The sequence below is a fragment of the Epinephelus moara genome, chromosome 18 (genome assembly GCF_006386435.1).
Source record: "Epinephelus moara isolate mb chromosome 18, YSFRI_EMoa_1.0, whole genome shotgun sequence".
Lineage (NCBI taxonomy): Eukaryota > Metazoa > Chordata > Actinopteri > Perciformes > Serranidae > Epinephelus > Epinephelus moara.
This window is the reverse complement of record NC_065523.1, coordinates 19,649,423-19,667,324: the sequence shown is the minus strand read 5'-3', so window position 1 is coordinate 19,667,324 and position 17,902 is coordinate 19,649,423. Positions and strand designations below refer to the sequence as shown.

Sequence of the window (17,902 nt, the reverse complement as noted above, 5' to 3'; positions counted from 1 at the left end):
GTAGTTGTTTTGTGTCTCTTTTATAGTTATGTTGTGTTTCTTTGTGGTTGTAATGTGTCTCTTTGTAGTTATTTTGTGTGTCTTTGTGGTCGTTTTGCCTGGTTTGTAGTCATTTTGTGTCTCTTTGTAGTCATTTTGTGTCTCTTTATGGTTGTTTTGTGTCTCTTTGTAGTTATTTTGTGTCGCTTTGCAGTTCCTTTGCTTCCCTCTTGAGATCATCATGACTCTCTTCCTAGTTGTGTTCATTTGAGTGACATTTTGCAGGTGGAGGCCAGGGTCACCCTGACACTTTGGACTCCTAAGCCTGTCCCCATTGTCTCTTCTCTTATCCATCCATGAGTGTGCGATCCATCTTCACCCCACAGCACAGCAAAACCATACAAACACATGTTACAATCATAATATCTGTACAATTAAATTTGTCCAAATAGACCTGAGGATGTTTTTTATAAACAATGGTAAGGTGGAAATTGTGCAAATGTAAATTATGTGTAGCTGTTTACCAGCACCCTCCTGTCTTCCTATCTGGCTCAGGTGGGTCCCTTTCAATAATGTCGTGGTCGCTGTCCAGGGTGCTGATCCTGGAGCCCCCTGGGGAGCCTGACGCTGTCCCCGGTACCCAGCCTGTAGGTCCTGCTGACGACCAAGGATGTGCTGCTATACGTGCTGCTGATATCAAATAATGTACCACAACAGTTGTGACATGGCTGCCTTATCACGCTGCTGCCACTAAGACATATTTCTCTGAGCTCCGCACTGATGTGAAGTCACAGCCGAGTCAATGTCCTGCCTCGCTTGCCGTAGGAAACACGGAAAAACTGTGGACATGATGGTAGTCAGTTAGCCTGCTAGCCATTTTCGGCTGTTTATTATCATGGTAACATGTTCGGCAGCAAGTGATAATTTGTCTGTTGACGAGGGAGGATGTGGAGGGGATGTGGCTGAATAATGGGAAACGTTTTTGGGAGAAAGAGCCGACCTTCGCGTGTAACGGAACAAGACAAAGCCATTTTGGTGAGCTGACAGCGGTGGAAGCAGCGGATTAGTCCCGTTATAATAACACAGGGCGACGGTTAGCAGGCTGCACAGCTCCGGTACAACATGGAGTAATGTTAGCTGATGTGTTTAGCGCGGTGTTATTCAACATTAGACAGGAGTCCTTTGTTGGGACAAGCTTAGTGTGTGTGTGTGTTGTGGTTAAGTCTAACACAGGGTGACAAATAGAAACCACTGTACATTGCACTGCAGCACAAAACAAACAAATGCTGAATATTATATTGGTGTAACTTAATTGTAATTGTTTTGATACATTGTCAAATATGTGGTAATTAAATATAAGTATTACTTTTAGGTTATTAGCATTATATCCTATACTAAAATATTGCCATCCTTCAGAACATCTGTAGTAGGTTGTATTCTATTTTATTTTATTTATTTATTTTAATTTTTTAATTTTTTTTTTTTTTTTGGTCATTCTGTGTGTTCTGTAATATTTTGCATAATATTCAGACTTTTTTTAATTAATTATTTAAAGGATACATATAGGTTTTTTTGTGCTGTGTAAAAAAAAGTGTCTGAATTTGTGCTTTTTTCCCTTTTTTTTATTTTTTATTTTTTACAGCAATTGAAGCAGCAGAGAGATAAGCTGAAACAGTACCAAAAGAGGATCACCCTACAGCTGGAGAAAGAGCGACTCCTTGCAAAGCAGCTGCTAAAAGATGGCAGGAAAGAGTAAGCATTAAAAAAAAAAAAGATAGTAAACCCTTTTCAGGTCACATCTATCACCGTGTCCTCACACCACTGTGAAGGCAGGCAAAGGTCACAAAGGAAAAGGTTGCTGTTAATTGAAAATGACACATATGGTTGATGAAAGAGCAGCTGGGAAAACCTGTGTGTCCTACATTTAATTGTAATTGGGAACACTGTATGTAGATTTCGATTAAATAACAACACTGCGTGCATTACTTTGCAGATATTGACTTTTTGAAATCGACTGAGGTGTAGACTGCACCACAGACTCAGTGGCAACACCTGTGATCTGATTTATTCTGTAATGCAATACTACATACTGTATGAATACCTTAGAAAAAAGAAGTTGCAACAAATAAACTTTGCTGTATTATGTTTCTCCCTTTTATTTGCCGTTGCAGAAAAGCACTGCTGCTTCTTAAGAAGAAACGATATCAGGATCAGCTGCTAGACAAGACCGAAAATCAGATTTCAAACCTAGAGTGCATGGTAAGTTTTGTGAGATTTCATTATTTGATGGCATCGCGTTTTAAAAAGAACCAAGCCACGGCTCATAGGTGTATCAGGTTTATAGTTTGTACAGTTGTTTTAAGGAGCAGAGAGAAGGGCTCAGTGTGATATGAAATACTATGATAAAAAATAAAATCTTCCAAAGTCTGCTTACTGATTTTCCTGCAAATCCGAGCTTAACCTGAGCTGCAAAAATGTGTGGAGTGAGAGGTGCTGTTATTTTTTGTACAATATATGGCTGTCTGAAATGTAATAGTCAGAACTTAGTGCTTGTGTGAGAGAATTAGAGCAGCATACAGTTTTATATCATATCTCTGATATTTGGGCCTTTGTTGTTTTTGTTTGTTTGTCTCGCATGTTTAATATTTTCATGTGCTTATATTGTCAACAGGTTCAAGACATTGAGTTCATGCAAATTGAGATGAAAGTCATTGAGGGGCTTAAGGTTGGCAACGATTGTCTGAAGAGCATGCACGAGGTAGATATGCTTTCATGTTTACTCCGTTCCTTTTGTGTTCAGCAATGTGCCTCTCACATCCATGTGATAATAATACACCCTTAAGCTTTCGATATGTGAGTGTATACTTCAACAATGTCAAAGTTTCCACTGATAAGCACACTTTATTTAATGTGATCCTTGGGTGAGGATTGAGCAGTGGAGGAAGCCTGTGGTTTGTGTTAGCATAGCTGGTGCACATTGTTTGAAGATTAAGGGATTAAGAAGCAAAGCCTTGACTACAGCAGTGTGACTGCTGCTGCACATCCTTGGATACAGTGTTCAGATCTTGCTCAGGAAATTCACAAGCCAGCCAGAATGTGTGGAGAACACTTTTCATCCAAAAACCACTTTTCTCCTGTAATATGGGTTTCTTTTCTTGTTCGTGACAGATCATGTCAATTGAAGATGTGGAGAGAATCCTGGATGAGACCCAGGAATCAATTGAATATCAAAGGGTAAATGTCTCCTTGATGTCTTGGAAGAACACTTTTACAGTGCTATTCCTACTTTTCCAATAATTGTTTATTAAAACCAGTCCTGAATACACTTATATTAGTTCTAAGCATAAAGGTACAGTTCACCTCGAGATCAAAAATACATATTTTCCCTCTTACATGTAGCACTGAATATCTATCCAGACTGTTTTGGTATGAGTTGCCGAGCGTTGACGATATCAGCTGCAGAGATGTCTGCCTTCTCTTGAGTATAATGAAACTAGATGGCACTCAGCATGTGGTGCTCAAAGCACGGGAAAAAACTTTTGACAGCAGGTGTAGTTCAGTAGAAAGAAAATAGTTCCTACATGAAACTGCTCGCAGCAAGTTCTGTGGACTATCTTGAGTAACCAGGTCATGATTTCCGGAAAGAGAAATTGCTGTTGAGTTTTTCAAATGTATTTTTTGTGCTTTGAGCACCACAAGCCCAGTGCCATCTAGTTTCATTATATTCAAGAGAAGGCAGCTCCATGGCCGATATCTCTTGGCAACTGACACCAAAACAATCTAGACTGATGAATAGCACTACATTTTTAGGATGAACTGTCCCTTTGATATTAACTAACATGTCCGGTAAGAGTTCTGCTGGCAAACTTTTGGCTCCTGGCATTCATGTGGCATTCCACTTGACATGCAGCACCCACCCAAACACCGCTGTGGACTTAGTACACCCCCGCCCCCAATGGCAACAATGCACCTTGATGGCAGTGGCCTCCCAAGCGGAGCAAAGCGCCACGCCTCAATGCAAAAACTGCTCAGGAGTGGCCCGAAGAACTGCATCGACCTGCCCTTCAAATTCCCCAGATCCCAATCTGATTGAGTATTCGTGGGACGTGCCGGTACCCCAGAGGTACCTCAAGGCATGGACACGGGACCTCTGGGGGTTTGCTTTGAAGTCTGGCACCTGGGCGTTGGCGGTGGATCCTTTGAGACCTGTCGGTTGTGAGGTGGGGTACTGGCACATCCCATGGATGCTCGATCAGATTGGGATCTGGGGAATTTGGAGGCCAGGTTGATGCCTTCACTCTTTGTCATGTTCCTCAGGCAATTTCTGAGCATTGTTTGTGGTGGAGTGTTATTGCCATGAGGGGGGGACTTGGTCTGCAGCGGTGTTTGGATAAGTGAAGTGCTTGAAGTGGTATCCACATGAATGCCAGGACCAAATGTTCCCAGTAGAGCATGGCATTGTAACGAGATGGTCAGTATTGTTCATGTCATCTGTCAGTGGTTTAATGTTTCAGCTGATCAGTGTAAACTACATGTTTCGAGGATGCAGACTGCCAAAATCCGAGCTCTCCCAGACATTATATGGATAACTGTCCATGTTTATAGTAAGTCAGCAAAAACACTGAGCTGTCACTGTGCTGTCAGCTAACACATTTTTTTCTGGCTCCCGCAGCAAATAGATGAAATGCTGGCTGGAGCCCTGACGCAGGAGGACGAGGACGCTGTTCTAGCAGAGCTGGAAGCTATCACTCAGGTGGGTGTCACGCTGCATGTTCAGCCTTTATTAACACTGAGACAGTTTGCTGACCATGCGTGTTGTTTCCCCTGTGACACCCTACTTCACATTTATAGTTACACATGCTGAGGCCTGGTGTAACTACAGGCTTCAGCTGTTTGCCACTCACTGTAGCGCTTCCACTGGAGCGGTGCTGTTGTTAAAGCTGTGATTCAGAGTTGAGTCAAGAGCGGATTTCGTGCCCAAACTGCATGTTGGTATTTTGACCAGATTTGTACAATATTTGTCTCTCAAGGAGAGGAATAAGCAAAGCCAGAAGCCAAAATATCATCATTTGTATGTAATAATAGGCTGTTTAATGAATGTGGTTGATTCCCCAATAATTAAAACCTCAGCAGATTTTGCCTCTTTTATGATGTGATTATTATTCCAAATGACACACACTCTCAAATTATAATGTTTCACACTTCAACACAGATTCAGATTCTTCTCAATTCAACAAAAGGGAGCAAGTAGTGTGATATTCCTTTCACCAGTTTGTCTACGAATGTTTTGAATGTGCCACGTTTGGGTTAAATAACTTGCCTCTGCTTAGATATGTGAATTGAAATAGAACATTTTAAAACGTAGCCTCAGTAATCTCCATAAGCAGATATTTGCATATCATCGTCAGACCAGCAGCCATTGGGTTCTGAGATTGCAGCCTAAGCGCTCAGTGGGAGGAGGTCAAAAGGTCAAAGATTCTGAATCCTGAAGCTTGTATCGCCAGAATATCAACTTCTTAGAGCCTGAAAACATTTTTAAACTCGGCAACTAAATATTTAAGTACTTTCCCAGTTGCGAAATGTAAAATTTATTGTTACAACTTTTATCGTTACTCTGTCTGCTCTCCTGAAACAGGGAGAAGATGTAGCACTTCCAGAGGTCCCCACTGAGCCACTACCCGAGGTCCCGGAGGCGGCAAAAGCTGAACCAGGTAAGATTGCGTCTCTTATTTCACATCACAAAGCATTCCTCGCACACTTGATGTATTTGTACAGTAATTGATGCCATTTGCTTTACTGTGATTTTCTTTTTTAGAGAGCAGAGAAGCAAAGAACAAGCCAGACAGGGAGATGTTGGCAGCCTGACAGGCCAAATTTGTGGTTGGGAGTTGGCTGTCTTTGTACCAATGGGCACTAATTTTAGTATTTCATCCTTAATTGTTAGTCGGTGAAGGTGGGACCTGCAGACATCAGTGCACCGTGACACATTTTAAAGAATCAGCATTGTGTCTGTACTCTGGCTCACTGCTCCCCTGAAGTATCTACATACAGGAAGTGTTTCTCTTTGTCTGACTCTGATAAGCTAAGCAGTGTTACTTTATAAATGTTCTGGTGTAACAGAATGAGAGGACACATTTTTAGATGTTTTACACGTAATTTCAGTTTTTTCCATATTAAATTGAGCTGTGGCAACAATATCTTTTCTTGGCTTTTCTTTCATAAACTTAACTGTTAAAACAAGTAAGGTTCTGTTGTCATGGGGTATCAGTATTTAGTTCACATTTTCATGTTGTGTTTCATGCTTTCTCCAGAAGGGGGCACCCCTTGCTAGTTTTTTATTTCTATTTCTCTTGACTCAACAGCACACAGAACAGGTGTCTTCATTCCCATCCCCTGAGCAAAGTGTGTGTGCTTCTTGACAGTAAGTGGAAAGCTCATGTTGCTGATATGTGGGAGATGTTTAGACAAAGAAAGCCGGTAATATATTTACAACCCTACACTAAGTGGGCACTTGGACTCTAATTGGCATGTGCAACGAAACTAACACAAATTATCCACTGTGAGACAAACATCACCCGTGGTGTTAGTGAAAACAGTCAGAGTATGACTTGCTTACAGACTTATGCAATGCAACTGTATATATAAAATGTTCTTTTGTAAAGGCGAAGAAGAGGAACTTCATGGGTGCAACTTCACTGTGCAGCGTTTAGTAGGCAGCTCAGATGACAGCAGCAGTGTGTGCAAAGGCTTTAATGAGCACAAGCAGAAAAACAACAATATGCACCACGCTGGTATGGACACTGGTGGCAGGATACATACTGAAAATCTGTCTTTTAAAGTCTCTTAGGCTCGACTGCCTTTCATTCAGAGCAGTCAGCCTTTGCCCAAATGATGCATGAGGGAGACACAAACAGGTTTGATGTGCTCCTTTGCTCTCAAGGCAACATGCCTGTCCTCCTGTGCTTCATCACCTTGAGCAGCCTTTGCCTGTGGGCTAATTGTTTTAGATTGATGCTAATTTTAGTGTCTTTTAAGTTCAGAACACACACCAGAAGTGCCAGTTTAAATAGGCAAATATGTATGGGTTTTTTAAGGGCAAGAACAGTATTTACATGTTGCATAGTATTTGTGGAGAAACAAATTTGCCTCTGTATAGTAGGCCCATATGAATGGTGGAGCTCAATTGGTCCCAAAATTTAGGGGGCGTGCACCAAATGTGCGCTCTGGTTAAGGTAGTGTTGCGTTCTAATGCTGTGGGAAGTTTCGGTTTTAGGGTTTGAGCGAACAGTAGCCATGTCAGCGGGGAATATAACCTACTGAAACATCATTATTATATGGGCATTGTTAAATGAGAGCCTTTATTATTAGATTCAGCGAGATTTCATCACTGCAATATCCTGAAGGATTATTAAAAACTTAGTTTTGTCGATTTGATTAATCACTCCAACCTTACACATGAATGTCTTCACCATCATTACTTAACACTTTCATAACTGGAGTTCACTATACTGCAAATAACACTCCAAGTACATTAGAAGGAAATTGCAGAATTAGACATAAGTGTAGTCTTCATTGTAGTCCCCCAATATTTAAGGCATATGCATTTCCCCTGAATAAAAACATGAAAGTAGCAGAGAACTTTTATTTTGATAAAATTAAAGACATGTACTATGGATGCATGATACTGATTTTTCCCCCCATATCTGATATGCAGATATGTAACAACACATTTGACCAATAAACGATACCGATGACGATAAATTCTTTTTTCCGTACCTAATTTCAGTGATCATCGAGTCTCTTTTGTAGCAGAATTAACATCACATTATGTATGCATACTCCTCGTGACTGCCCACCAGCAGATGGAGACATGAAATACAATACTGTTTAATGTATGTAATATTCATTTATTGTGCAAATTACGAAAAAAAAGCATATTGGCTGATTCAGATAGCTCATTTTAAGGCCGATTTTAACCGATACCGATGACGTACCGGTATTATCAGCATGTTGGACGATTCTGATATTTCATTTTAAACCCAATATCAACCACTACTGTTGAAATTTTGTTTTAGTTTAGTTTATTTACACATACATGTATAGAAAATGCAGGAAAAGGAAATTAAAGGTCAAAACATTGTGCAGGAGAGGTTAGAAGCCCAAAATGGCTTATGAAGACACCTCCCTTATTAATAACAATAATCATACTAAAGAAGAAAAAGGTAAAAACGAAGATTGCATAATTGTTAAATTGTTAAAGTGCTGATATTATTGTGCATTCCCCTAACATTTAGACCATAAATTGATGCAGTGAATGCATGAACTGAACATACATATATAAATAAGTAGATATATAGATAGATAGATAGTATTTCCGTTTTTTGTTTTTTTTAATATTTGGTGGTCCATTATATTGCCTTGCACTGGTGCACTGTGTGTTTCTAGTTATAAGTATATGGTATTTTATATTTTGCAACCTTGTGTAAATGTTATAGTGTCCTTTTTGTTGTTTCTGTGTATTTCTGACTGTATCTTTGAACGCCTCTGTAACGCGTCTGAGAGAAACTGAGCCGCCGTGGAGTCCGTGAAGGCATCAGCGGGCTGTCAGCTGTGGAGAGGGAAGGTGTGTTTAGTTGGAGTGGGGTTTCGGGAGCGCTGCATCGTCTCACTCTCACGGGCGCGTCGCCTCGCCTTTTGTTTGATCCAACTCGTGTATTTAACCCCGTTTCCTCTCATTTTCCGCGGATACTCGTTTGAAGGAAAAAACCGTTTATGGTCCTGGCTGAAGATTTCACGATGTCTCGCACCGACGAGGTTCACCGCTTGACGGAAAATGTCTATAAGGTAAGGTTGAACTAATTAATAAAGTTTTGGAGCGCGTATCATGATATGATCCCAGCTGTCAGTGTAATACCACCATGAATCAGACTTATTATTTATCAGCCAAGACGCGTTCAAAGCCTTGTGTTTTTTGTCAGCGATAATCTCTTCAGGGAGAGGCGCAGCAGCTCACTTGCTTTTTTTTATATTAGTTGACTCAAATGCTCTGTCCTCACCTTTACATAATAATCCACGAGGCAACACCTCAGCTGAAACTGCCCCCCCACCCCTGCTTAGAAAATCAAAGTCACTCACTCACTGTCTCTTCTACATGTAGGCCTGTCTTTTATTCACACAGTCCACCTACTGCTCTGATAGTACTCAAGGCTATTCCTGACATATTAGTGCATTTCTCTTGCAAAAATGGGGACATATTGCATTCCAGAAGTGAGTGTGTGACGGGCAGAGAAGGTTGGGCTTATCTGTTGCAACAAGTAAACATTTGCCCCATAGGGATTTCCACATTCAAACCTGTTCTGCCTTCAAAACCTGTGTGAACTTTGCCTGCAATAAGCTTCAATACTGGGGGAAAGACTCTCAGTGAAAGAAGAGTAGAGTGGATTGCTGCTGGTGCATTTAAGGATTTTTATTATTCGATCATTTTATCTATGAAATGGAAGGAAAAATGTCCATCACAATTTCTCGGTGCCAAAATGATGTCTTCAAATTGGTTTATTTAGTCCAACCAGCCGTCCAAAATAGGAATGCATTCAAACCGAAGAGAAGCAGCTAATGGGGAGTTAATATGGGGATTTGTCATCTTTTAACGCTTTCCATTGTTGGCTGATACATGACTGGAGCATTTAATTAATAATGAAAATGGTTGCTGCGTAACTGTGGAGCAACCGATCCATTAATCGACAAATCATTCCAGCAGCATTTGCAATACCATTCATGAGAACTCACCCCGGGCTTTGCTTCTGTGACTTTGTTTCCGGGTTGCAGGCACCCTACTGAAGGAATGTTCGCAGCACTTCATGCTATGAGAGCTCCACACCTGTGTGACCATTCCAAGTTTCTGTTTTGATTAGAGCTCACCCACACTAGAGGAAGTATCTTTCAATATATTCCTAGTAATTACTACTTTTAATGCCCCTGCACCCTAAGCCAGCTGTAGTCCCCCCAACAGAAGGCCAAGAATGGGCAGAGGGTAGCTGCTCGTCCTCCTGCAGGGAATAGACATCTATCAGAAAGGAGGTCAGATGAGCAGAGAGCGACTGGAGCTTCTTTTAGAGCCAACAAGGGAGGCAAATGTTTCAGGTGGCTATTTCTGTCCCAAATTGGTCACGCAGCCTACAGTGTATCGTCCATTGTGAATTGTACGCCATGCTCTGTCGGGGTTTGTCCAAGTGTTTACACCTACTGATGTGGGTTAATCAACATAGACACACTGTAGGTGTCTGGATCCTGAACCCTTCGGGGAGGGGGCGACAGGTCTCTTCGTAGATGGTCTTGCTCGTTGGAGCGCAGAGCCGAGCAGTGGGGCTCTGTCTCTGGGGAGGAAAGCACCCCGTCAGAGTCCTGACAGCCGGGAGCGCTGATAGGCGGGCGGAGCGGAGAGGCAGAGTCCCTCTTCCACTCTGGGGAGTTGACCTCGTGGCAAAAGCTAGTAGGTCACGGAGAGTGTCATATAGCCTCTGCTTGTTTGGCACTCTTTTGCTTTCCTCACCAACCCTGCAGTGTATAAAAACATTTTTTTTTTTTTTTTTTTTTAGCGTGCTTTAATATTTAAAGAGATGGGTTCAGTCCGGCTCCCACCATATCTCAGTGATGAAAGCATCAGTCTTTCACAGTATACTGCGTGAGTTTACCTTGAAGTGATGCTATTTTTCATAGGGATAGGTGGGCATGTTTTGTCACTGAAATCTGCGGCTGTTAGTTTGGATGTAAAATGACACATCCTCATAGGTTGAAGTGCAGTCTCAACTTTAATTTCCCATGCTTGTCAGCCACATTGAGGGAAATGTAGGAGCTGCAAGGCTTGTTGCATAAGTATTAAAATTAGGGGAAAAAAAACCCTTATGTAAGTAAAGATGCAAAATTTATCCAAAATCTAAAAGTACACTGAAAACTGAGTTCACCCCATCATTAGTGGCACAGACAGCAGCGCGCACTGTTTGGATATTTTTTAACATAGTGCAGAGTGAGACTCAATATTGATGTTCACAGCGTTTTACCTTTGTCTCTTTCTTCCGTTTTACCGTTTTAAAATGCAGATGCTAATTGATGATTATGAAGACTGTCATGCACCTTCAATTGTTGGAGAAGCTCCAACAGCAAGTCACCTAACAATAAGTTTGGGGGGGAAAGCAAATGGGACTTCCGCAACACTGGCTGCCCGCTATAACCCTGCCCATTTCTCTCCTGGATACACATTTGAATGCCTCCGTAGACAGTAATTGTGTTTGTCTGCTTTGTATGCAAGCAGACCTCTCCTGAGGAAGAGGAGATGTAAAAACATACGGTGGCTGCAAAGTCTGTGCAGCCAGCAGCTGGGCAGATACTGAGTAATCGCAGGGGAGGAGAGGGGGGTAACTGCACGGCTGTGACTCATGTTAGCCCAGTTGAGCGTGTGTGTTTAACAGGGCTGGGACTGTAAGTACGGTGAGGGCGAGACTGGAGATTCAGCATCTCGCTGCAAGCCTTGTTCCCTTTTGGTAAAGGCCACAGGCACTCCTTAGTTTCTCGAGATGACTTTATCTTAATCAACAGGGGAGTCAACGCGGTAAAACCCAGCAATCCCAGCGTGATCCTCTCTGACTCACTTCAGTTCTCCTCCCTCACATAGACATGCAGTTCCAGACGTGACGATTGGCATCGAGTCATTCCCGCGCTGACGGGGTGAGACAGATACTTAAGACTGACACTCGGTGCTTGCGTTTTTGTGTGTGTGCGTGCACCACAGTCATTTCCACCAGCTGGCCTCGTCACTGGGTGTCTGAGAGAGGTGGTGTCCCGGGTCAAGCCTCTTAACATACCGATGGATAGAGTCTGATCGCCGACCTGGCTTCTGGGGGGAGGACACACTGAAGAGAACAAACAGATTAATGAGACTAGAGGCTGAGGAAGAATGGGGCTGTGTGTTAAAGGTGCTGGATGCGACTCTGGACAAAGATTGGATTGTAGAGTCTCATTCCCAAGTCGTCAAACACCAGATCTTTGGGTTGATGGTTGCACCAAAGCACCAATCAGCTATCTTTCTCTAGAGTTTCATTCAGCACTTTTAAATCAGTCAATAATGAAACTTTTAGTCGCTACCACGGTTTACACAGTAAACTTTAATCCCAAAGGTTTCGGAAACAGTTGAACACACCCTGTAGCACAATATAACTTTTACTTGTATTTATTCAAAGTCTTTGTCACAGACAGCCTTGTGTGTTTTGTGCTCGATACATGCAGTGCAGGTTCTGAACACACCCTAGCAGGTAAGGACTAGAAGGGCGTGTCTGGTCTCTATCAGCCCTCAGGACAACACTCATTTTCCCATGCAGCGCCACTCCCTTATTGTCAACACAGCCTGGAAAACAGCGGATGCCATTTTCTCAAATGGCTGTTATGAAGAAGGCAAAATAGTTGTTTGATGTTACCCGGCTCAAGCGTGATACTCAATACTCTCTTGTTAAAGGATCCTCACTGTGTTATGGGTCTGATGCTGCTGCAGTACGCTGTATGATAAAAAAATCACAGATCTAAAATCAGTTTTTCTGCCTAAAAGACGCCCTGTTATGTAATAGGTTTCTCTCTCAGTTGCAATATTGTCGTGACATTCACTACACTCGAATGAATGATATTCTGAAAATGATAAGAGGACTACAGTTTCACCACAATCTCATGTGGGAGATCTGAACAGGTGGTCTCTTAGCAACAACGTGCCATTATTCTTATGTGTTTCTGTCATATCATTGTGCTAAAAGACTTGCAGTTGGTGAAGGGCTGGAGAAGGCGAGTGAGAGGGAGGAAGAGTGATGGATTTTTGTTTCAGACAGAGATAAAAGTAAGATGTTGAACCTGTGGTAATTGGTGAAGAAGTGCTTCGTAAAAAGGCCATAAGGGGTCCAGAGTAAACCAGCCCTGTCTGCTGTATATACAGAGCTGTGTGGTCTCGCATCAAGAAGTCGTCTGGACTGGAGTCACTTGAAGGATGATGCCATCCATCACTTTATTTACCTTTTTTTTTCTGGCAGCATATCACATCAGGCGCCACTTGCCTTATAATATGCGATTTAATGGAGTTTTAAATGACTTCAGCTCCTGAACATCTGCCTCCAGAATATAGTGTTTCAACAAGTTTATGCCTGCTGGTGCCCGGGGCCTTGAAAAGATTGCATTATGCACTGCAGGAGATATCATAACATTCATTGCCTGTGGAACAGCACATTTGTTCCCTGTGCCTTTGACTGCGATGCAGAGAGAGGACTATTGCTCCACACACCCACCTTCTCTGCACGTCCGGGGGCGGATGGTTTAGAGACATTCTCTCTTTTCTTTTACTCATCACTGTTTTTTTTTTTTCAAGGACAGAGACTGGAGATGTTCAGTGCTGAATCCAAGGCTGCACTGTATTGACTGCAGAGAAGCTTCACAGCCAAACTGACAGGAAAGGTTGATTTTTGAAGTCACCTTGTTAACATGGCGATCGTCCAAAATATTACTTATCCGCCACGAAAAACAGCACACATAAGAATTTTATTTGCTTTATAGGGAGCCTTAAAATGCTTTATTGTGGGGGTGGAAGACAGAAGGAGATGAAGAGAAGGAAAAATAGATGGAGACATTCCACATCCTTGTTGAAATAGTCCCTAATTACTGTGGAGGGTGAAGCTATAATTACACAGACTGAAAGAGACACACAGAGGAGAAGACAGAACATTTCAGTTAGTGCTGAAGCAGTGGACAATGGCCTTACATTTACGGGTCACGGGCTACAGTTAAGATGCCTGTGGCTAGTGGTACTGTATGTCTCTGTGGCAGATGCTGCTACTTTCAGTAGCATTGGCCACACTCCACCCACTAGGCTCGCTGAGCAGGCAACCACAGCTTCTCTGAGACCCACACCAGTCATGTTATTGTGCTGAAAGTAGGAAATGTAGCTTGCATGCCCACATGGTTTGAATGTTCCTTTCAGTAAGGACATTTACACACTGCGAAACTTTGCCATTGGGATGTAAAATGACTAATTCAGCCGACACACTCAGTGTTACGGCAGCCTCCAACTTCCAGTTTCTTTATGGTTTTAATTCAAAATGCATTTATGTGATTTATGTGATTGCCCCTGCACAAAGTATCTATTAATTGACAATACTGCAGGATGTACATTTCTGTCACAAGCTCACTGAGATGCATTAGTATGAAATAAAAAAGACAATGAAAAACAGTGCCAACTTTACGTCACATTCAAATTGACTGAGCACTTAGAAAGATCTGCACCTTGGGACACTTAAGCAGCAGATATAAATGTACTTTGAGTTTACATTTGTTAAGCACTAGATGTATTGTTGTCTATCTGTGTAGGGCTGTGTGGAAATCTCAATGTTGCAAGGAGGAGGTCAGCAGTGGGACCCTCACACAATACATCCATAATTCATAAACAACCTTCCTGAACGCTTTAAAGCTGGCATGCAAAATGTGAATTTGCTGATATCCTCTTCATCGAACCCACCCACACGGAAATGAAGTCCGTCATTGCACAATGTGTTGTTTATTTCATCTGATGGTCATTTAGACAAACAACAGCCTCAGCTGTCTGTTTATTACCTCCCTGCTTTCTGAGTCTTTCACAATTGATTAGGACAATATTTTGAGAGATTGCAGAGCAATGCATGTCTCTCCTCCGCCCAAAATGAATGGGTGTTTTGCTGGTCAAAGAACTAAAGCTAGCAAATAAGTCTGGGTCTTGGTTGCTGTGGTAACCAGCGCCTGTGTTGGGTTAGTTGAGTGGCTGATGGCGGGCTGAGTGGGGAGGGGGTCACACTGGCTGCAGATGACAGAAAAGCAAACAAACACAGTAAATAGTTGGTCTCTGGTGAGCAAATGATTTGTTGTGCGCTGGCAGAAGGAGACACTGCAGTTCGAAGGTGGGGGCAGGACAAGGAACCTGCATGAGAGGGAGCTTGGATTTTCCTCCTCTGCCTGAGACCTCTTGTAGATGACTGTGGGGTCATAAAACCTTACAGCTTGTCCAGTTGTGAATGACTTCACAAAATTGTGACACTAATAATGTATCTGTTGGTGACAAATACGGAAGTCTAAGGAATGCTTTTTTTCTTGCATGGTGGGAGGCACCTTCGGCATGACTAAGCAGCTTACTTCCACATGACGTGGCGTGCATTGTCCTCCATGTGTTGTCGACTTGCAGGAAGTTTACAGATACAGCACACGTGAACAGTTGATATTTGCCTTCTGCGTTGCAAGCAGATGGAAGATTGTCACAAATGATAGGCCTGTGCCTTTCTCCTCTACCCTTAGCTTTCACATGTCACACAGTTTTGCGTGTTAGCATGGCGGAAAAAGGAAAGAGCATGGAGCGTGACTAAAGATTCATGATGATGGAGATGCATCATTTTGCATGCATCCAACAGTTGAATTTCCTTGTTTAACATTTCACAATGTAAATCAGGTAGATTCAGAACCATTATTGGATAAGCAGAATCTTCTTCTATTGTTATATGTTCACATTTGCAAAAACAACATAATTACATAAGACCTTTTTGTTAAAGTGTAAGATCCTTTAAGCTTAACCAGAAACCGCCTTGAAATCACCCTCAGCAATTCCATCAGACTCCACTTAAATAAACAGTGATTTTAGCGTGAATAGAAGCAGCATATTTCCACATCTAATTGGGTGAATTAAGAATTTATTTCAACCAAACCATAGCTGCTGATTGTTGGAACCGTGGAAAGACAAACCAAGACAGATTTTGTACATTTTTTTTTTGTTTCTGATGATTTTGAATGAAGTGTATTTTACGATAACAAAATTACTGATTATTTAAATGGAGTCTGGTGGCCTTGGCAAAAGTGATTTTGGCACTGTTTCTGGATAAACAAAAAGGATTTTACTCTTTAACAAAAAGGTCTATCTCAGTATGTAGGGATGCACCGATCCACATTTTTTCACTTCCAATCCAATCCCGATACCTGAATTTGGATATCTGCCGATACCGATACTATTCCGATACCAGAGCTCTGTTTGCTTTAATTTTATTATTATCATTATTGTTGATTTTATATGAGGCTGTAATAAACTCCTCTCTACAGGCAAGTATGACATGTACGTATGTATGCATGTATGTCCCAAAAGGCAACTTGAGGTAAGTATAAGGTCAGAAAAGCAGGAAATCCTGTTCACAGGAAAAATCCCATCCTGAAAACAAATATGCAGCTGTAAGGGTTTCAAATTGATTGTCAATATTTATTAAATTCCAAGACAGTGTTAAACTACTAGTGCAATATACACTATCAAAAAACAAAAAGTACCTGTCATATTAATCTGAACAGCACAGATACAAATCAAGTAGACACTACTATGTAGTAGTGTTGTCACGGTACCAAAATTGGGACCCACTGTACGATACCAGTGAAAGTATCATGGTTCTGAGTAGTATCACGATACCACAGCGAAAATGAGGCAGATGTGCCTTTTGTCATTTATAAAAAGATAAATCACTTTTCTATAATACATCAATGATATTTCAATGGAATAAATTACTTATTGACTTATTCATACTTCAAAAACAGCATCAATAAGTGATTAACATAGGGGGGATCAAAATAAAATAAATAAATGAAATAAAAATCAACCAGCCACCCTCCTCCCCTGACAAGTCCCTTCATAAGTAAAGAACAGTCCCTAAAGTGCGGTGAGGTTTGTGGGCCACTACTGACACAAAGAGAGAAATGTGAACAGCTCGTTTCTCCTCTGACACATCACATACCTGTGTGCTGCCACCGCTCGGCTGTTCAGGTACTTCTGGGCAGTCATGACGCCAACAAGAGGACATTATTGGACTTGGAGTTGGACTTCTCTGTCGCCGGTAAACCGTTCTTGCGCCGCGCAGCACTATGAGCCTTTGCCATATTCACATTCCCGTCTGTGTCTGTGACCCCCGTTCAACCCACAACCGGCAGGATTTGCCTTTAGTTTCTGCTGCTGGTTGAAATCTGTACTCGCACAGCTTGCTGAATGATTTATTTTGTCTTGCACAAAACTATTTGTAGTCGCAAATGCGAGTAAAATGCTCGCACCGTAGTGCTCTGTAGTGGAAAACAAATCACTGTAGCATATATAAACAAATCTAGCCTACAAGTAAAAATAAATTAATAATAACTTTCACTGCTTAAAGATACTCAGTAGCTCAGTTCATACCTTAAATGTCACTGGATACAAACCACTGCAGCGGCAGTGCCAGGTGGACACCGCGCGCCGTTATTGGACGCCGCATGGACACTCACCCTCTTGCAATTGGACTTTGATCTTATCCCACTGTAGTGGTACCTGAGGTACCGTAGTACTACAGTACTCCAACATTATGGTATCATATGTACCGTCGTGTTTTAGTACTGCTGTCAGTGCAACACTACTATGTAGCAATCATCATATCATTCCAGCAGACAACGTGAAAGCACAGGCGCGGCTCGTGGATCGGAAATTTCCGCAGGTGGATCGGAAATTTCCGATCCGTGAATTACGTTGGTATCGGAACCCGATACCGATACGGGATCGGATCGGCCCCATCCCTATCAGTATGGGTCCTTTCCATAATGTTGTCAGACACTGTGGTCAAAACAAGTACTTTTAGTGGATGTACTGTACATTGAAGGTGCATAATTGCCCCATGTCGTTACATTGCAGCCTGTTTTGCAGCTGCTGACTGCAGAGGTGTTGCTCAATACTGGACCACTTTAAAGATAACACAGTTCCTGTTAGTCACTTAGACACAGAAACATGGGAAAATAGGGGCCAGGTTGAGAAATACTGAAGTCGCAATTTAAAACAATTAAAAGAGTATTCTGACAGATTTGGGTTAATGAAACCTTTTTGCAC

General features: G+C 42.0%; 2 protein-coding genes across 7 annotated transcripts in view; both read left to right on the top strand.

Annotated features, from left to right (window-relative positions):
• The first annotated feature begins 782 nt into the window (after nt 1–782).
• Nucleotides 783–6,174, top strand: LOC126405293 (charged multivesicular body protein 6-like). Its single transcript, XM_050068960.1, has 8 exons — nt 783–1,014; nt 1,622–1,731; nt 2,151–2,238; nt 2,651–2,737; nt 3,148–3,213; nt 4,652–4,732; nt 5,615–5,690; nt 5,795–6,174. The coding sequence occupies exons 1-8, from the start codon at nt 949–951 to the stop codon at nt 5,842–5,844; spliced, it is 624 nt and encodes a 207-aa protein (XP_049924917.1). The 5' UTR covers nt 783–948; the 3' UTR covers nt 5,845–6,174.
• Nucleotides 6,175–8,603: 2,429 nt separating this feature from the next.
• Nucleotides 8,604–17,902, top strand: part of baiap2a (BAR/IMD domain containing adaptor protein 2a) — a 93,678-nt gene continuing 84,379 nt past the window's right edge. For all 6 annotated transcript variants that reach the window (XM_050068371.1, XM_050068375.1, XM_050068370.1 and 3 more), the window contains exon 1: nt 8,604–8,823. In XM_050068371.1, the coding sequence (XP_049924328.1) occupies nt 8,752–8,823 (72 nt within the window). In that variant the 5' untranslated portion in view covers nt 8,604–8,751. The remainder of the gene's footprint in view (nt 8,824–17,902) is intronic.

Excerpts from the sequence above, each read along its gene's own strand:
- LOC126405293 (XM_050068960.1), top strand. The coding sequence starts at position 949 with ATGGGAAACGTTTTTGGGAGAAAGAGCCGACCTTCGCGTGTAACGGAA. Across the intron at positions 2,738-3,147 it reads GTCTGAAGAGCATGCACGAG|ATCATGTCAATTGAAGATGT; the intron begins GTAGATATGCTT and ends TGTTCGTGACAG. Across the intron at positions 5,691-5,794 it reads GGCGGCAAAAGCTGAACCAG|AGAGCAGAGAAGCAAAGAAC; the intron begins GTAAGATTGCGT and ends TTTCTTTTTTAG.